The sequence below is a fragment of the Phaenicophaeus curvirostris genome, chromosome 3 (assembly GCF_032191515.1).
Source record: "Phaenicophaeus curvirostris isolate KB17595 chromosome 3, BPBGC_Pcur_1.0, whole genome shotgun sequence".
Lineage (NCBI taxonomy): Eukaryota > Metazoa > Chordata > Aves > Cuculiformes > Cuculidae > Phaenicophaeus > Phaenicophaeus curvirostris.
In genome coordinates, this window is record NC_091394.1 from 90,811,945 (window position 1) to 90,831,892 (window position 19,948).

The 19,948-nt window shown below is 43.9% G+C and overlaps 1 protein-coding gene across 1 annotated transcript in view; it reads left to right on the forward strand.

Moving 5' to 3' along the window:
• Nucleotides 1–220: 220 nt before the first annotated feature.
• Nucleotides 221–19,948, forward strand: part of CCN4 (cellular communication network factor 4) — a 35,682-nt gene continuing 15,954 nt past the window's right edge. The window contains exon 1 of the mRNA XM_069854682.1: nt 221–492. Coding sequence (XP_069710783.1) covers nt 445–492 — 48 coding nt within the window. The 5' untranslated portion in view covers nt 221–444. The remainder of the gene's footprint in view (nt 493–19,948) is intronic.

Below are 19,948 nucleotides of genomic sequence, written 5' to 3' on the forward strand. Positions count from 1 at the left end.
TAACCACAATCAGCAAAGCCAGATCAAATGTTTCTTGTCATACTAGCTAAACTGCAAGACTCTGCATGCCACGAGCAACACAAGGTGTAAGCCCTGAGCATTTTGTTGCAGTGATGAAATTGCAGTGCGAGGGACCACAGTGCTGCAGCTTTCCCTTTAAGAGCCCTTTGGCTAACAGCAATGCAGGAGGTGGGACAACACCACACACAAAAATGAAGACGTGAAGGCAGGAAAAGTTTCTTCAGAGGAAAAATGCAGGGCTTGTCCTTCTCCCTGACGTCAGATCTGTCTTTAATAAAATCCCCAAAGAGCCAAGAGAAAAAGGCAGACTGCCTAGGGTAGGTTGCCAGTTCAGGATTGCTCTGCATTCCCCAAAGTGGTGTTCTTGTTCAAAACGGCTCTAAATCTGGGTTCAATCAATGTATTTAATCCCGGCTTCCAGGGATGAGGTGGCTTTTGCCCTGGATTCTAGCAACAAGCAGCATTTTGCAGGTGAGTTTGGAAACTACAGGAGAGACTTCTGCAAACACACTTGGATTTAGTGCACAGCGGGCTGGGAGAGCCGAGTGTGGTGCATGGGTACCAGTGAGCTTTGAGGGGGTGAGAGATGTGAGAGCAGAGAGGGGAAAGTGAGCCAGGGAGGAAAGGAAAGGGAGGGAAAGGGAGGGAAAGGTGAGCCGGGAAGGGAAGGAAAGGAGGAAAGGGGAAGGGAAAGGGGACAAGTGGGAAAGGAGGGAAGGGGCGAAGGGGGGAAGAAGGAGAGGGAAAGAGGGAGAAAGGGGAAGGGGAAGGGGAAGGGGAAGGGGAAGGGGAAGGGGAAGGGGAAAGGTGAGGAAAGGGAAAGGTGAGGAAGAGGGAAAGGAGAGGGAAAGAGAAAGGGAAAGGGAGAGGGAAAGGGAAAGGGAAAGGGAAAGGGAAAGGGAAAGGGAAAGGGAAAGGGAAGGAGAAGGGAGAGGGTGCAGAAGCGTCTCTGAATGAATCCATCTCTGCTTAGCATCCGGATGGACCTGCACAGAAATCAGTAGTGAGCACTTTGTTTACTTTTTTCCCCCTCCTTTTATTTGTCCCGCTTGTATTGTGGAAAGAAGTAGGACAAGATGACCCGTTCCTGCCCGAAGCAGGCAGGGTGAGGCTGCCGGGGGAGCGGGCCGGAGGGGCAGGGCCGGTCCCCGAGGGGCAGCGCCGGTGCCGGTGCCGGCGCGGGAGCGGGAGCGGAGCCGGCGGGGCAGGTGCTCACCAGCAGAGGAGCACGGGTTTGTTTCCCCCTCTCCCGATCTCTGGAGCTGCCCGATCCACGCAGGCAGTAGCTGCTTTCCTTCCCCTCCCCCTTTGGAGAAACTTGTGCAGGAAACCCGCTTGTTTGAGGAGATGCGTGTGTTTTGCTTTTCCCTTCACGGTGCGTGCGGCTTGCGTGAAATCCCCAGGGAAGAGAGGTGCTTGCTGAGAGCTGCTCTACCGAGGGGGGTGACCACCGCGACAGTGGGTGCCAGGAGTGTCTGTTCCCAGAGGGACCTGTTGTATCCCTCACCCTCATCCCCACACCCGGAGGCGACGTTGGACGGGGGGATCGGGCATCCCTGGGGACCCCAAAGAGAGGTACAAGAGATCTGAGGGATGCTCTTGAGCTGCCTGACTTGCAGCATTCCCCTAGCCAGACACGTGTGAAGCGATGTCTGAGCATCTCGTCTGTTCGGAAAGGGGGTAACAACAACTGCTTTGCGCGGGGGGGGGGTTAGCTTTGCATGGCTGCTGGCATCAGGGATTGGCTTGTGTGTTGTGAGATAAGGCGAGGCTTTAAATCAAGAAAGTAGCAGGCATGGCACAGTACGCTAGGCGCACCTGCGTGAAAGCAGATGATAACGCGATAAGCCCTGCGTGAATGTGGAGATGGACTGATAATGGTGCCACTTCTAGCAAAAAATATGACACAAACCAAAACACAGAACTAAAAGCAAACAAATAAAATGCATCTCTTAGGCTCTCTGAGGTAAGTTAATTCACCTTAGTTGATTTTTGTTGAACAAATCAAAAGTCATGCAGAGGAAACCCTCCTCCCCCCATCCCAGCACAAATAGTGTTACTAGAGGAGATCTGTGCAAGCCTTGAAAATTTTACAGTGGTTGTCTCAGATTCCCTTCATACTCCCTGTTTGTATGAAAAAGCTGCTGTAGTATGAAAGGACGTGTGAGTACATGCATACATATGAGCTTGCAGTAGAGGTGAGCAAGTGGGTGCAATCCAAATATTTCTGGCAACATATTCGGTTTAAAGAGTATCTAAAAGTGTTTGAAAGCATGTCAAAAGTACCCTGAAAGGAGTCCTGAGTCTTGACTGATTTAGTTCAAGCTCTTCATTGAACGGGGCAAGCAAAGCTGTGTCTCTCTGGATCGTCCCAGGGATATTGTCACCTCCTGAACAAACCTGCAGAGTTGGACCTTAGAAGGTTGTGCTTAGAAACCATTGAGTTGGAACAATTTCTCTCAAGTAATAACCTGAATTGCTGTCGGTTTTCTCCATACCTGAACTAGAGTGGAATGTGGGGTTGGTAGACTGATGAAGGGCAGATTTCTGTCTGACATGCATAAGGGAGCAAGGGAACAGGGATGTAAAGCATGGAGGGATGAGAGGGGGCCGGAAAGAGCAACTGGGAGGCAGTATTAGCCTATGTAATACTTAAAGAACTTCTGGGAGAAGAGCAGGCTTAGTTAGGTGTGTTTAGGGTAGGATGACTGAAGGAGCAAGGGATATTGTGATTGGTGTGGAATATTGTGAGTATTTAGCTGGCCTGGCCACCCTACTCATGAGAGATGTCTTAGCTAAGTCATAAAAGATGAATGCTCATAAAGCTCTGACACTGCCCCCCTCATTGTCTGTTGTGTTGCATCTTTGATGGCATCTTCACAATAGTATGGAAGATCTTTCCGTGCAGAGGCATCCACAGAGTGGTATTACTGGCAGGTCACTGTGCACAGGCAAGAATCTATAATCCCACTGTGGGCTTGTCACCATTCACATATACGAGGAAATACAGATGGAAAAATATACTCCAAGAGGAGGGTTGACTATCTGGAATTTATCTGGAATATACACAGTTGTTGCAAAGAGAAAGGCAGAGGAGTTGGTATGGGAAGGTCAGGCAGGTCTCAAAGGGCACCTGTCACCTGTCCTCCAGTTCTGTATTGAGCTGCAGGCAGCAACTGAGTTTTATCAATGAGTTTCGTTTTAATTAAGGCATAATTGCAAAGGTGATTGGCCTGGGAAGAGAAAAATAGTAGGAATTTGGGGCGTTAAGTTTTCCAATACTTCTTAAAATACTTCTTTCATAGATGTAAGGACAGACACCATGGGAGTGCAGTCCTGTCAACTAGGTTGAGATTCCTCAGTGCCTGACTCATCAGTGCAGCAAGGAATTTTGCAGCAAGGAATGTGCTGTCCCCTTTCAGTGCTGCACATTGAGGAATCAGAGCCAGGATCTTCAACCTTTAGTCCTGATGACCCAGCAGATAAGAGAGTCCTTATTTAAGCAGGACAAAATATCCCAATGAAGGCTGATCATTAGAAAAGCAATTCTGCACTTTGTACATAATGAGTATAGGAAGAAGAGCATTGGAAGTTTCTAAAGCTTTTGAAGTAGAGGAATGGGTGGTGCATGGAACAGAGATGAACACTAATCTGCAGACTTTTCCTTTAATGATTGTGGTAATCAACAGGTGAAAGAGTAAATAGTATCAACTAGTAGACAGGTATTGACACTTTTATTTGATGTGATGGCAGTCACAGCACACTATCACCAGGCTTTTGCCTTTAGTGGGAGGGAAGAAGCAGAGAGATGTTTGATGACAGTTTTATATAGGTACCATTTCCTTTGTGAGCATTAATTTCACTAAATAGTCACTAATAATGACCCAAGATCAGGGGCAGCCTCAGGCTGTGTGGAAAGCGGTTTGAGAACCATAATGTGGAGTTTAAACTTCTCTTTTTTATAAGACTTATTGGCACAGATGTGAGGTCAAGAATTTTGGTTTTGGTGGCAGGAAAACATGATCACATTTCTTTGGGCTATTCCAGGTGAAACCACATTCTGACCAGACTTGAACCAAAAAAAAGAGAAAAAAAGAAAAAAACAAAAGGCTACAGATTGCTTTATTCATTTACGTATTTGCTTTGCTAGCAGCTCATATATAGTCTAATGCTGAAGGTTCCAGACACCTCATTCTTGCCTGAAAAAATCCCATGGCTCTCTAAGGAAGGTGAGCAGAGGCTTGTCGACTGAGTGCTTCTTAACAGAAGGCTACAGGCTTGCAACGTGAATAATAATGCACAGACAACCTTAGGCAACATGGGCTCAAAGTGGATGTGTCTTGTCCCTCTAACCTTCCCACCATTCCTTGTTGCTTGACACCATCTGGTTATCAGAGACAGGGTCAATGCACTTCTCTTTAGAGAGGCTTCTATCCTCCACTTTCATATTGTAAATGTCAATTAGAATTACTCTGGTTATAGCAGCTGAACCTTCAGTTGTGCATATGAGTATCTTGTGGCTCACAGCTGGCAGACATAATCCCTAAAGGTATGACTGGATCATTTCTGGGGCTTTCCCAAAGCTGGTCTTTCGTTTTGCAGTCCCTCTGCACAAATCCACTTGCAGAATGAAACCATTCCAAGGCAAAATCTTGAAAGTAGCACTGAACGTGCTTCAGATGGATCAGAGGTTCAAATCCAAGTCTATTTCTGATGAAGAAAGGATACTTCCTAAGAACACAAACACACACACAGAATTTTTGCTGAAAGCAGCAGGGTTTTACACATCTTCATAACTTCCCCTGTCAGTGTCTAAATGTGCTTTGAGAGCCATCAGCTGAGAGTGTGCAACAGTCTTTTTGCCAGCGTTCACCAAAACAGAGCTGGGGACAGGACCTGGCTCCCTCACCCTCCTTGCAGTTGTGCCACTGCCTGTTTCTGTCGCCTCGGGCAGGTCCTCTCCCCGTTTCACACTGTGACAGTCCTGCCTGCACTGCAAGTATTCTGTTAGTGGAGCTTCTCTAGGGAAAGGCATTAGTTAAAAATGATAACTGTGGGCTTTAGCAAAAGCATGAGATTTACGTGATAATACTGGGTATCTGTCCTTTGAAAGGCTTGTGTATGCTTAGCTTCCCTTACCTTCCCTCAAGTGCTACGAAATGACATCAGTCAAAAATTTCAGCAGTCCTCCATACCCACATGGGACAAATGACTTCTTTTTTTTTCAGAAGCTCTAGGCTCCCACGTTGGGATGTTAAGAGTTGCTGTAGCATTCTGGCAGGGCTCAGTTTATGAAGAACTGCTCTTTTTGGATGGTTTCAGTGTCCCATAGAGGTCTTGAACATTTCTGTCTGGACAGCCCTGGCTCTCATGCACAAGTGGAAATGAATCTGTTTTTAAAAGAAGAAATAGTATCCTGTATGTGAACACTGGCAGCTGTGGCCTGGTGAAAGATGAATGCCCACAGCTTCAGTTGAAGATAAACTTGAATATCAATCCTGACAGTATCTCATGTTGTAGATCAGAAAGCAAAGTAAGGCTTCCTCAGTCTTTCAGATTTGTCACTGAGAACTGCAGGTAGGCTCCCTTGGATTAAACTGTTCCCCTGGATTCTCCCTTTGCTTTCCTAAAACACAGCTCAACTATCATCATTCTTTGGGTGTTTATATTAAAAGCAGAATTTTCCGTTTCTATTAAATAGAAACTCTTACTGACAGCCGTTGGCTTGGCAGTGATGGCCCCAAACTAAGTCTACCCATATGTTTTCTTTCTGTGTTCTTGTGTCCACCATGAATTCAGGCACAGTTTCTTGGACTGGGCTTACATCACCTAATCCTCCATCACTCCCTCTTCGAAGTTTTGTCCCATCCAAGTTTTGCTGCATCCTGGGATGAGTTACCTTCAGCCTCCCATTGCCACAGGTTAGCAGGGTAATCACAGGACTCTATTTTTACAGGTACATACCTAGGTCAAGGGATTTTGACTCTGCTGCTTTAGCAGTTCTGTGCAAATGTTCTCTGGATTTCCTGGCTGTGGGTGAGGATCACTAGTTCTCCTGCACCCTGGTTGTCTTCCCACTCTGGGAGGTACCTCCATTGGTGTTTCTTTATTTCATCCATACTGAAACCTTTTTTATTTCCCTCTTGGCTGCAGCTTGTTCTGGCATCCTGGGGGAAGCTTCTAGAGTCCTCTTAATCCCTTGTGCCTTCTAACAGACTACTGCTGGGCTTTGACGTGTAATCCTTGCTTCTGGGCTAGATATGGAAAAGCAGAAGGAAGGAAAAGCATTTTTACCTCCATGGGAGCCAACAGCTGGCTCTGCTCCACAAGTAATTCCTCTTGTGGATGGGGAAGGAAAGGAGAGCCTTTGGACTGAAACAGCTATGGAAGAAGATAACACTTAAGCTAAGCACAATTTAAATAATGAATTTCTAATACTTGGGCTGGTAATGCATTCCAGGACTGTGTGGTCATCTCTGTGTTCCTCTTCTCTTTCTCAGTGTCTCCCACGTCTGTTTTATTAGACTTAGTCTGTCATTCTACTTAACCTATAAAGCAAATGAGGTATGAGCAACTTGGAAGGCCAAGTTTCATGAACTCGAGGATGGCATGTGGTCAGCCCAAAGGGGAACCTGAGAGGTATTTGTAGAAATAATCGTGGGCATATGCATCATCCATGGAGGGTCGTGAGTCTCCTGGATCCTGATGTTGCTGGACATGTACACAGTTAGAGTTTTGTGGTCATGGAGCAATTCCAGCCCTGCAAAATGACCTTCCCTCAGAGCTTGCCTTGCAGTTTCAGAATGAGTTATAAGAAAAAATATCTCATCCTTGGTGATGGGACAGCATAGCAAGGTCACTTGGTCCAGCAGTTCACTGACACTCAGATGAACAGAACTCACAATACCTTTAATGCTTTGGCTGCTTTTATACCTTTTACTTAGAGCTCAAACAAACTCCTAGTCAACTCAAGGTGAACCTGTCCTTTCCTTTCCTAGCGTACTGAAATAATACAATCATTTAGGTTGGAAAAGACCTTTAAGTTCATCAATTCCAGCAATAAGCCTAACAATGCCAAATCCACCACTAAACCATGTCCATAAGCATCACATAGAATCATAGAATCACCAGGTTGGAAAAGACCTCTTGAGTCATTGAACCCAACCATTCCAATCTGCCACTAAACCATGTCCCTGAGCACCTCGTCTACATGTCTTTTAAATATCTCCAGAGATGGTGACTCAACCACATCCCTGGGCAGCCTGTTCCAGTGCCCAATGACCCTTTCCGTGAAAAATTTCTTCCTGATATCTAGTCTGAAACTCCCTTGGCGGAGCTTGAGGCCTTTCCCCCTTGTCCTGTCCCTGTCACTTGGGAAAAGAGGCCAGCACCCTCCTCTCTACAACCTCCTTTCAGGTAGTTGTAGAGAGCAATGAGGTCTCCCCTCAGCCTCCTCTTCTCCAGGCTAAACAACCCCAGCTCTCTCAGCCGCTCCTCATAAGACTTGTACTCCAGCTCCTCCACCAGCTTTGCTGCTCTTTTCTGGACTCGCTCCAGAGCCTCAACATCCTTCTTGTGGTGATGGGCCCAGAACTGAACACAGTATTCGCACCAGTGCCGAGTACAGAGGGAGAATAACATTCCTGGACCTGCTGGTCACGCCGTTTCTGATACAAGCCAAGATGCCATTGGCCTTCTTGGCCACCTGGGCACACTGCTGGCTCATGGTCAGTCGGTTGTCAACCAACACCCCCAGGTCCCTCTCCTCCAGGCAGCTTTCTAGACAGACTTCTCCTAGTCTGTAGCACTGCATAGGGTTGTTGTGCCCCAAGTGCAGGACCCAGCACTTGGCCTTGTTAAACCTCATGCCATTGGACTCTGCCCAGCAGTCCAGCCTGTCCAGATCCCTTTGCAGAGCCTCCCTTCCCTCCAGCAGATCCACACTTCCACCCAGCTTTGTGTCGTCCGCAAACTTGCTAAGGGTGCCCTCGATGCCTTCATCCAGGTCATTGATAAAGACATTGAACAGGGCTGGACCCAGCACTGAGCCCTGGGGAACCCCACTTGTCACTGGCCTCCAGCTGGATTTCACACCATTTCCCACCACTCTCTGGGCCCGGCCAGCCAACCAGTTTTCCACCCAGGAGAGTGTGCGCCTGTCCAGCCCAGAGGCTGACAGTTTCTCAAGCAAAACGCTGTGAGAAACTGTGTCAAAGGCTTTTCTGGAGTCCAAGAAGACTACATCCACAGCCTTTCCACAGACATCTACACATCTTTTAAATACTTGCAGGGATGGTGACAAAACCACTTCCCTGGGCAGCCTGTTTGAATGCTTGACAACGCTTTCAGTGTAATAATTTTTCCTAATATCCAATCTAAACCTCCTTTGGCACAACTTGAGAGCACTTCCTCTTGTCCTACTGGTTGTTACCTGGGAGAAGAGATCAACACCCACCTTGCTACAACCTCCTTTCATGTAGTTGTAAAGAGTGATGTGTCCCCTCAGCCTCCTTTTCTCTGGACCAAATCTCCAGTGAAAGGCTTCAAGTGGATATAAAGTGTTATGTTGATTATTACATCTCTAGCATGCAGCTGTCTAACTTGACAGAGTTAGTAGCTACATTAGACATAGAAGCATGGAACTACTATATGTAGTAGATATATAAAATGGAAAGAACACAGTAAAGCCATACTTGACCTGTGAAAGGAATATTATAGAGCAAAAAAAGGTAGCATGGCTTTGCTGAAAACCAGTTTAGTGCCATTTGGGGGCAACACTAAGCACCTGAAGCAGTGACTCTGATGAATTTGTTTTACTCCATGAAGGGGCCAGCCTTCTTGCACCAGGCAGATGACTAATACACCAGAGCTCTGCAGAGAGACTGGTAACTCCCCCCTAAAATGCCATTGCTATCTTAAAGCATTTTGTGACTGTGCTCTGAACACTTGCATCTGATGGGTCTTTTCCAACCTGATGATTCTATGATTCTATGATCTTTTCACTGCCATACCTGATAAATGGTGTCTTTGTCATTCTTGCATTTGTAGTGCAAAAGGTCACTCTGCATCTCTGTTTTTTAGACTTGTGGATCTCCTTTCTGGATTTTAAAGCCCACCAAAATATTCCTGGATGTGTATTATGATCAAGCAGACTACAACTCACATGCATGTTCACCACCTTATATCTGCTATGAAAAAGGGAACCTTCTGTATCTGGACTGATAAGAAGGTAGAGACATGAAAATCCATATGGGGGGAATTAAGTGCTCCTCTGAATGGCTGGTAAATGTACTTGGCTCCCCACAGACTATGAATTCCTTGGGTTTAGAGTAACAGCTGGGTCTTTTTAGCTGTTTAGCAAGGAAGGACCAAACCACAAAAACTGTAGCCAGTGCTGAGAATCTGCAAGTGGATTACACTATAAAACTATTTGGTTACAGTTTTATGAGAAAAAAAGGGTGGAAAATTAATTAGGAAAATATCCAGATTCCATTAACTATTCTGGCCATTCAGCAGGTGATATATTTATAAGCACTGCTGGCAATATTTCCTGTTGGATCTTAGTCTTGGAGGACTAGGTCATACCTATAGCATCTGTGTGTGGGCTGATATACTGTATTATATGAGAATGAAAGCAAATTCACTTGGCTTCTTTTTATTCTTTCATATTCGGCCCTAGGTATTGCAATTACTGTAGTTCATTTATATGATTACATCATTGTTATCTACCATTGTACTTCGTTTATGGAGATCAGTAGCTATTAATATTCACTTTTTTATTAGAGTGCCAAGCATATATATTTAAAATTACATTTAAAAATATGTAAGGGTCAGAGAAGCTACAAGCTGATGTCTATGAGGTAGTGGATTTCTGAGGGTCACTTGACTTATTTTTCCAGATTTTGTGTCAAAAACTGTACTTAGCTTCCTCGGTGCACTGGGGTTCCCCAAAGAGGTGGTGTGATTGAGCCGGTGCAGGCTGGTGAATTCCTCACCCACCAAAGCTGCCTGGGTGTGGGTGAGCTCCTGAGTTTGCAGTGGAACAATGCATTACATGCCTGGTTTCAGGCTCAGATAAGAACCTTCTGCTTCTTTTAGTTCATATGCTTAATTCTGTGTGATTTACATAGACATACATATAATGCATGTTCACATATGCCCATGTTGCCCCTGTATTTTTATGTTTTGTGTCAGTTGATCCATGCATATCATACAGGCAGTCTGTTTGCACTTGAGGAGATGTTCATGCTACATTTCTGACTGTTTCCCGCCAGCCTCCCAGCAATATTAAAATGCTTTCCAGAGTATCATCTGAGAAGATAGAGTATTTGTTTAGAGGAATGAATGTATGTGACAGGAGCACAGTTAAGATCCCTTTAAAACCCCTGCCTCCTTGATGATTGTACCATTTTATAGAGGAGTAATTAAAGAACTGCATTTGTCTCATTCCCTTGTGACTGTATGACCATAAATGTGTTGATCCTGGTTTTATTGTTCACCTTGTAAAATAAAAGGGAACCTTTCTTAGAAAAACTGCCTCTGCAGTGGGTGCTGTGTGAATATAAATATTCTGGCTTAAGACCTCCCTCCGCATACACTTCCCAAACGTGTTTTTTTTCTGGCACAAATGGTGCCTGTGGAGCAGCCTTGGCCCAGGTGGGGATGCTCTGCAGAAGCTGGGTGCTGTGCAGGGCTGCGAGGGAGCACCACAGCCTTGTCATTTGTGCACCAACACTGCCCTCGCGTGTCGGTGGCTTCAGAGACCAAACTTGTGCCTGCGTTTCAGCTCTGCGAAAAGCTCCCACTTCTGCTTGGCTTATTGTGGGCTCCAGGCAGCCAACGCTAGTTGTGCAGAGACAAGCAAAAATGTCAGCACCCACGTAATGAGAAATTTATCTTCATAGAATCATAGAATCATAGAATAATCAGGTTGGAAGAGACCCACCGGATCATCGAGTCCAACCATTCCTATCAAACACTAAACCATGCCCCTTAGCACCTCGTCCACCCGTGCCTTAAACACCTCCAGGGAAGGTGACCCAACCACCTCCCTGGGCAGTGCCCAATGACCCTTTCTGTGAAAAACTTTTTCCTAATGTCCAGCCTAAATCTCCCCTGGTGGAGCTTGAGGCCATTCCCTCTTGTCCTGTCCCCTGTCACTTGGGAGAGGAGGCCAGCACCCTCCTCTCTACAACCTCCTTTCAGGTAGTTGTAGAGAGCAATGAGGTCTCCCCTCAGCCTCCTCTTCTCCAGGCTAAACAACCCCAGCTCTCTCAGCCGCTCCTCATAAGGCCTGTTCTCCAGCCCCTTCACCAGCTTTGTTGCTCTTCTCTGGACTCACTCTAGAGCCTCAACATCCTTCTTGTGGTGAGGGGCCCAGAACTGAACACAGTATTCGAGGAGCGAATGAGAGAGAGAGTACAGAGTGAGAGAGGTGAGTACAAGTACAGAGGGAGAACAACCTCCCTGGACCTGCTGGTCACACCATTTTTGATACAAGCCAAGTATCATACATGATACATCTTCATCCTCCTGGAGACAAAGCACATAGCCAATATCTTCCTTTGTGTATGAAAGCAGCAGTGTTGACAGCTGAAAAGCTGAGATGCTGCCACTTTCCACTTTGGAGTTGTTTAGGTTGTTTAGAATGTGACAGCATTTGCATGATGTAGTTTTTGGGAGGCAATATGGGTGCTGATGGGCATGAAGTCTAAGCAACTTTCTCCTTGTAACCTGCCGAAGTGTTTCAGTGCCACACTCCAGGACTCCCAGTGTCAGTGGGTTTTGGTGGAGATGCAGCAATACCTTGGCTTAAGCAAGGGGGTTGGGGTTTGGTTGTTTGGGGTTTTGTTTTTGGTATTTCATGCTATTCATGGTGTCAGCAGACCTCTGGATCAGAAACAAGAGTTTTGTTATCTGTTTGTTTTAGAGCTGTGTCCCAGCAGGTACCACAGCATAACCCACTTAATTACTTTGCACAGTTGCATCACTTTATGAACTGCTGAAAGAGTTTTGCCCTTTTGCAGGCATCAGGTGAATGCGATGGCTGAAAGATAAAATGTTTCACATTTACATGACTTTCCTGAATTGACAGAGTCTGCTTAGTGGAACGATTTCTTTTTCGCATCCAGTAAGAACTAAACAATGTAATTTATTAGCTGTGTGTAGGAGGAGGGATCATGGTATGGTTACAGTGTAGGAACAAGAAATCTAGCTGCTATTTTTGGCTCTGCCACAGACATCCTGTCTGCCTTTGGGACAGTCACTTCAGCCCTTGGGACCCACATTAGAATTGAGTTATTCAACAATTTCCTAGTCACAAAAGGTACTGCTTTCCACCATGAGCAATCTCTCCTAGAAGCAGCCTGTGACATGGTCTGCTTGCCCCTGCAAGTGCTGTTTGTGCATTCCCATCCAGAGAGCTGATACCTCTGAGTATATAAACCTTCACATTTACTGCTTGCACCAGTTATTTTAAGTTCATTTTCTGGCAGTTTTTTTACCAAAGCCCTTTATTTCAGTTCTGTTTCCACTGACTTAAGGGGCAGGAGGATTCATTCTCCAGCACAATACATAATTTTCCTATACTAATGACTTCACTCTTTTTCTTTTTTCTTCATGATTTTGTGCCAGGAGGTGTTCTAGTTTCCCAACTTGTAGTTTCCACTGTATTTAATTTGAAAGCAGTGCTTTTGTTCCCAAAGACTTGTAAAAGCTGAAGGCAAATCCACTGGCTTCTCTCTTTTTCTTCCTTCCTTATTTGCAATGGGTCAGCTCTTGTTGGGAATAGGAGGGAAGTTACAGATGCTTTTAGGGGCTTTCTGTTGCTTATTAAAACAGAATCTGGGCTTCAAGTGTGTCTGGAGTAGTGTTTATTGTGCAAACCTTAGGTTGGCTTGAAAGCTAGCTCCGGCCTCTTCTGAGTTTGCTCTTTTGCTGGTTTTGGGCCAGTTCTTCAGAACAGCCTGTTCCCCTTCTTCAGGGACTCATCACCACCCCCTCCTTCATTTTCAGAACATATGGGAAAAGATGCTGTCTGTAGCCATCACTCTGCTGACTGCTGCCCTGTAGTGATTCTTGCTAAAAAAGTGAATGCCCTTTGGAAAAGTTGTTTGGATCAGCCCACCTCTCAAGCCTCACATGGGAGACTTACATGGGTGGTATTTTCTCCAGGCTCCCCTTGGCTGTATCTCCCTGTGATCCTGCTGGCTCCTCATCCTTGATGCTCTATTCAGCTACTGCTACGAGCAGCCAAAATATGGGTGAGAGCACCCCGTGTTGTTACCCTGTCAGCATCAGGGGCACATTGTTTCTTGGGGCTACAGTGTGGGTGGGACTGGCCAAGGCAGTTCAACCAGGACCAGTGACCCCATTGCCCATGCACCCACAAACTCAGATGTTCTCCTCTTCATATGGGTCTCCAGAGTATGAGATGATCAAATGCCTGCTGCAAAACTGTTTTGCAATGTAATGGTCATGCAGGTATGATCTCAGAGCATTGGTGGATGGGAATTTATTCACGAACCCCATGTTCTGTTCTGAAGAAGCACTGTTGTGGAACAAAACCATTCTTCTATTCCTTTCTAACTAATGTCAAGCAAATCAATATGAGATATTGACTAGTAATCATTCTGAATGATCTTAATGTTATGAACGCACCTGCTGCCTTGCCTTGGATTTTCAGCCTGTGCCTGGGGAAAACCCCAGTGTTTTTTTGTATCTTTTAATCTCATGCTATTTTGTGATTATTTCCGTTTAATGCTATTAAAGTTTAAATTATGCATATTTCCTACAGTTTTCACACATTTTTTTTTCCTCAAACTACTACCTGAGTGGATTATCTGATACGCTTAAGATCTACTGCATGAAATGATAGATCAACATATACACTGAACTGGGTAATGATCTGAAAAAATACAGGATCTGGCTCTAAATCAGTCTTAAAGATGAAAAATAAGACAAAAATGTAGCAGAATGAATGTAAACCCCAGGCATCCTCTTCTGAAAAGCCATTAAAAAGGCAGACAGTATCTGTTGGCTTCTTTTGGAGGGTTAATTTTTATGGCGTCTTTGAATATGGGGTGTGAGACAGTGGTCCTGAAGGGTCATAGAATCGGAATAGTTTGGGTTGGAAGGGCCCTTAAAGATCATCTAGTTTCAACCCCCCTTCCACAGGCAGGGACATCTCCTACTAGATCAGGCTGCCCAAGGCCCCATCCTATGGCTACAAGCCTTTGTAAAAAGTCCCTCCCCTGCTTTCTTGTAGCCCCCTTCTGGTACTAGAAGATTGCTGCAAGGTCTCCTCAGAGCCCTGGGTGAACACTAAACTGCCCTCATTCACAGTGCAGTTCATAGCAGGCTTGAAATTATTGGTTGTTGGCTTAAAAAAAAAATGAGTGCATTTGGAAAATCAGTGTTGCTTGTTCTCATTTTGCATCAGGTTCTGTATAAAAGGTTTCCTTGCTTGTGTGTTTGTATTTCCCAGTAATAGAGGCTGAGCAGGCAGGATCCCACAAATGACATGTGAGTAGCCAAACTGACATATTTTTACTCATCTTCTGATAAAGCCAAATGTATTCTCTGCCTTTTTCTATTGTCCTGATGAGCTAGAGGGATTTCAGAAAATGCATGTTATCCTAGGCTTTCACAGTACATTAGCAGGTATTTTCTGTAACAGAAAGGTGGAGAGGGCAGGGGTGGGGAGAAAAGCCCTTGTGTGTTACAATCAAAATCCTGAATTCAACTGTTTTCTTGGAAAGCTAATGGGAGCTCTTTATAGGGTCAGTATCCTCAGACTACATCCACATATGTGTTCTGATATTTCTTTATTTTTCTCTGCTTTGTGTCTGAATCCAAATTGAAACCAGTGAGACTTAAGACACTCCTGAAGCTGTGAGCTTGGCTGAAAAAAAATGGAGAAATAGGAAATTGAAATTACAACTTTGTAGGTTAAATAGCCAAGGAGAGTAGTACAGAGAGCAGAAAAGTGACCTAGAGATAAGGCAAAATGTGGGTGTGTATGTTGAGAGATGGACAGTCACAGGAGGTCTGGTCTACAGTGTTTTGGCTGCTTCTGGCTTAGCTCGACCTTAGAGCCTGGCAGTCATCCTCAAGCCAGTAAATTCCCATCATGCGAGACTTACTTCAACCTTGAATAGGCTTTATGTCTTCGTGGTGGCCTGGAAAGTGGATGCTGTTGCTGATAAGCGCTGTTCAGCTGCCAGCACAATGGAGCCTGCTCATTCCCCTCTCTGTACTTCACTGCTGCAGAACCTACACAGTCAAGGTCTTTTTTTTTGTATTAAATCTCAACTGTTAATCTCTTTGGTAGATTTGAGAATGAAAAGGACAAGTTAAAAAATGCACTTCTGACTCCAGATTCCACTTTCCTGTTGATACAGCTGTGTTGCCTATTCGATGGCTCAGTAAATAGACAGTTTAACCCTTCAGATCTTGCAATTGTGTTGTTTCAGCATCACTGGTTTCTCTCCTTAAAGAAAATTTCCCCTCTTGTCTCTGTCCAAAGCAGCCTTTTTTTTTTTCTCTCCTTCTTTTCTGCACATCGCCACATATTTCACATCCTGTTGTGGTTTAACACTTTATTCAGAAAGAACAGGATTTCCTCTTGCTTTAGGTGAAAACACTTCTCTCTTTTGCAGCCCACACTTTCTGCTATTGGGTTCCTAAAGGAGAAAGTAATAATACCTTCAAAGTGTAACTGAAAACAGTTAAAATTCAGCAAATAAATTCCCCAGCAAAGGCATCAGCAGAAGACCAGTGTACCAAAATTCTGTAAACAGAATTTTTATTGCATGAGATGAGAAAGTGTCTACTGGAATTCTTGGGATAAATTACATGCCAAGAGTATTCCAGCTCTTCATACCAGACCTAAATCTTCATCATATCTGTGTCTGTTTTCATTCTGCTGGAGCTATTTAATTGATGGTATTGGTGGCATCACACACATCGATAGGGATCTGGCTGCATCTGGCTGTGGCATCCTGAGTGAAATTTCTCTGCTGGTGGTGTGTGGAGCTGCAAGTATATCCAGGATGAGGAATATGCTTGTTGTCAGATAACTGTTCCCCTTACGTAAAGAAAATGGAGAAACATTGTCTTTTTCCTGCAATCTTTTATGACACTGGACAGTGAGCTGATGATTTGCTTAGGCACATTTTTGGGGCCTTTGTGAATATACATTTGATTGTCAGTAGTTTTTATTTGTTGACTGGCTCTGAATTAATTTGACTGCAAATCATCTGACACTGATTAGCTTCAATGTTCTTTTACGGCATTCATATTTTAGTCAAACTGTTCTGGATGCTATTTATCCTTTGTAGTGACTTTGAGAAGCACACAAGGTGCATCCATGTGCAATAACAGCATGGATATGTAGTCTGTATTAGAAAGAAACTTCCTTTCTCTTAAGCAACTCCTCTTAGAAGCAAGCTTCTTACACCATCTCATTTTAGTAGTCTCATTTGTAACGATGTCCTACTGCGTTGGCATCTCCAAATCCCAATAAAAACTGATTTCCTCCCACTCTCCTCCTCTCTCCAGCTACATTCCTAGATAAATAAATCTGTGTATATCTTGTGACAGGGCTTTTCTATTTCTGGCATTTTCTAGGGGAAAGCTGATCACATATCCTCTTGGTTGTGTAAGAACTTAGTAGCTTCTACATTCACTGAGAAAAAAGAAGTTCTTCTGCATGACCAGTGTGACCAGCAGGTCCAGGGAGGTTATTCTCCCTCTGTACTCGGCACTGGTGAGACCGCTCCTCGAATCCTGTGTTCAGTTCTGGGCCCCTCACCACAAGAAGGATGTTGAGGCTCTGGAACGAGTCCAGAGAAGAGCAATGAAGCTGGTGAGGGGGCTGGAGAGCAGGTCTTATGAGGAACGGCTGAGAGAGCTGGGGTTGTTTAGCCTGGAGAGGTGCTAAGGGGCATGGTTTAGTGTTTGATAGGAGTGGTTGGACTCGATGATCCGGTGGGTCTCTTCCAACCTGGTTATTCTATGATTCTATGATTCTTTAATTGGAAGAATTGACTCTCAAATGTCTGCGTACTCCAAAACATTGCCCTCTTGATAGACTTGTCCTGGAAGCAGGATTTTTTTCCCCTTTCTTAAAAAGATTGCAGGTTAATTTGTTGGTTGGTTGGGCCTGTTGCTCAGGTGAAATTAATTACAGCATTCAGAAAATGAATACTAATATAAAAACATTTCATGGTTTTCCATGTTTTATTAGATGTTCTCTTTGAGATAGTGATGGTGTCTATTTTCAACATGTCTATTTTCCCTAGATATGTTATAGTTTCATATGAAGTACTCAGATTGGGGCCAGCTTTAAGAAATTAGTTTCGTGCTAGCTGGCATTCAGTTTGTGGACTTCTAATGTCCTTTTGCATATCTATTAGGCTCAGGTATTGTGCTGCATTGCACACCTGACTTCCACTGAGATTGAGCTGAGGACCTGGGTAAGAATATCACTAACTCTCAGCTTTCAAGATGTCAAAGAAAGAGGATACTTCTTTCCTTCATTCTCCTTTTGGTAGACTGTAAACTATTTGCAAGGCCTGTCTCCTGTAACAGGTCATAAAAAACTCAGCACAGGAGTATCCTGGATCTAGTACATCTGCTGACAAGTACATTGAATGTACTCAATTTATTGCCTCCTCCTTTCTGCTTACAAAACCTGTACTTCAATCTACTTCAGGGTCCTGACTATCACCTAGAAAACAAATTCCATATTTGTTTACTGGTTTCTTCTATCCCCATAGTTTTAGCCCTCATGATTTCCAGTATCATCTGTGTAAGGGGTCTTTGCATACATGTTTTGGCAAGCAGTGTCTCTTCTCCACATATTGAGCTAGTAAATTCCTTCACTTAGGCTGGCCTTGTTCCAGGGATTTGGGGCAGATAAGCTCAGCAAAGCTTGGGAAAAGGAGGCCTCTAGCTAATCATCACACTCCTGCTAAGTAATCTCACCATAAATTTGGCAACGTTTTTTGCTTTGTTCTCATTTTAATGTTTAATAAGATCTTACAGTGATTCATTATTTCTCTAGCTTATGGGTCACCATGTCTCTGGCTTGTTGTCTACTCAATGTGCACAGGCATAGAGTCCCTTCCAGTCATGTTCTGAGTGGTCCTATGTGTCTGAACTCCAGAGCTTGCATCTACTTTTCTATTGAATTTACTGATTTTATTTAAAAGCCTTTAGTCTTCCTCTGTGAGTATATTTATGTGTGTTCTTATTCTGTGGATTTTTGCATTTGAGTCAGAAGAAAAAATGCTCAGAAGTAGATGCTTAGCATTCTGCTGCTTGCTTCTCTTTCAAGACATTGGGTATTACTGTTGCAAAGAACTTAACATTTCCTTTTAGAGTTTCTTTTCAGAACAAACTAAAACACAGTGACAAAATGTGTAATTAAATCCATTGAAGGGGCATTTAAGAGGCATTTTTTTTTTATATTGATATCCTGTGATATGGCCAAAAGCTTGATATCAGCTTTAGGAAGAAAACAGATTAAGAAGGTAATGTGTTCCCAGGGAATTCAATAATGAATTTCTTGAGAAAGTGATTCAAAGCAGCATCTGCTCTGTGCTGTGAATTGTTTTATGCCTTATCTTCAGATCCCTGATCCTGTATTAGATTATTTTGATATGCACTTGTTCGTGTGAATCAGTTTATAGCACTCAGAGAAATGTAATGGGAATGTTTTCTAGACTCACGTATATAGTGAAGACAGAGAACTTAACTGCTGGCAATAGCATACGCTATAGCACTGTTTCTGTCCTGTTGCTAATGTGATGAGATGTCACTAGAACTTGGTGGGAGAGGAGGAAGAAGGCATTCAGTTCCTTTTTCCTCTTTCTGACAACATGGGCACTCAGTTTATTTTGTGTTTGTGTTTCCCCACCACACTCCCTTAACCATTTTATATGACTTTAACTTGCAGGGAAGTTTTGTGGTTTGTCTCCTGACTATGTAAGACTCTTGACTCTGCAGCCTCAGTGTGTTAACAGCATGCATTCACTTCCCATAAATCCTAGTATCCCTACAGTCCTGTTTTCAGAGATTTCCAGATGGTTGGCACTTGGTCAGAACCTATATACAACCTCTTGCTGTCTGGATGCATCTTCAAGTCCTGTTTCCCTTCCCTAAATGCTACTGTTCCTAGCTCTTAAGTTTTTAACACTATAAATACTTCCTTTTAACTCCTTGAGTTTTGTCCTGTCAGACTTTTCACACTGTGCACAGTCACTGATGAGGAGGGGTGCAGCTTTTACCATCTCTTCAGTGTTCCCTATGTCTGTCAAAATTACTTTTATAAAAATAATTTATGTAATGACCCTCATTTTTTTTAAAAAAAAGGGTCTGATTTTCATATACAGCAGTTAAGATTCTTTTATACTGCCATGGCCTTATAAAAAAGCTAAGCTTTCTGTATTCCCCATAAAGTTATCAGTAACTCCATGTCATCTGTACTAATCACGGGAACTTGTTTTCCACTGTCTGGTACATCATGTACTCATTTCTACCTGCGTGCAGTGAGCACAGATGATTTAGTAGCCTCTTGCACAGATGTTTCTGTGGATGGAAATTTCAGCTCAGTAAGCATCAGTCCATGATCTCTGCAATTTTATCTGTTTATTCTCATGGGATCTCATGGTGGGTCATACCAGCTGAATTTTTCACAATACGGATCTGAAAGCATCATAAGGTCTCCAAGTATAGTGATATTATTGATATTATTATACATATTGAACAAAGGTCAGTAAGGGGGTTTTCATTCCCCATCTCTCATCCTTCACTTGATCTCTTGTTCCTGTTCTCTCTGGTTTGAATGAGACTTGATCTTGACCAAAGGAGAATTTATCCAGTGGTGAATCCTGCAACTTCTTCCTCCCACTTTCCTGGTAAT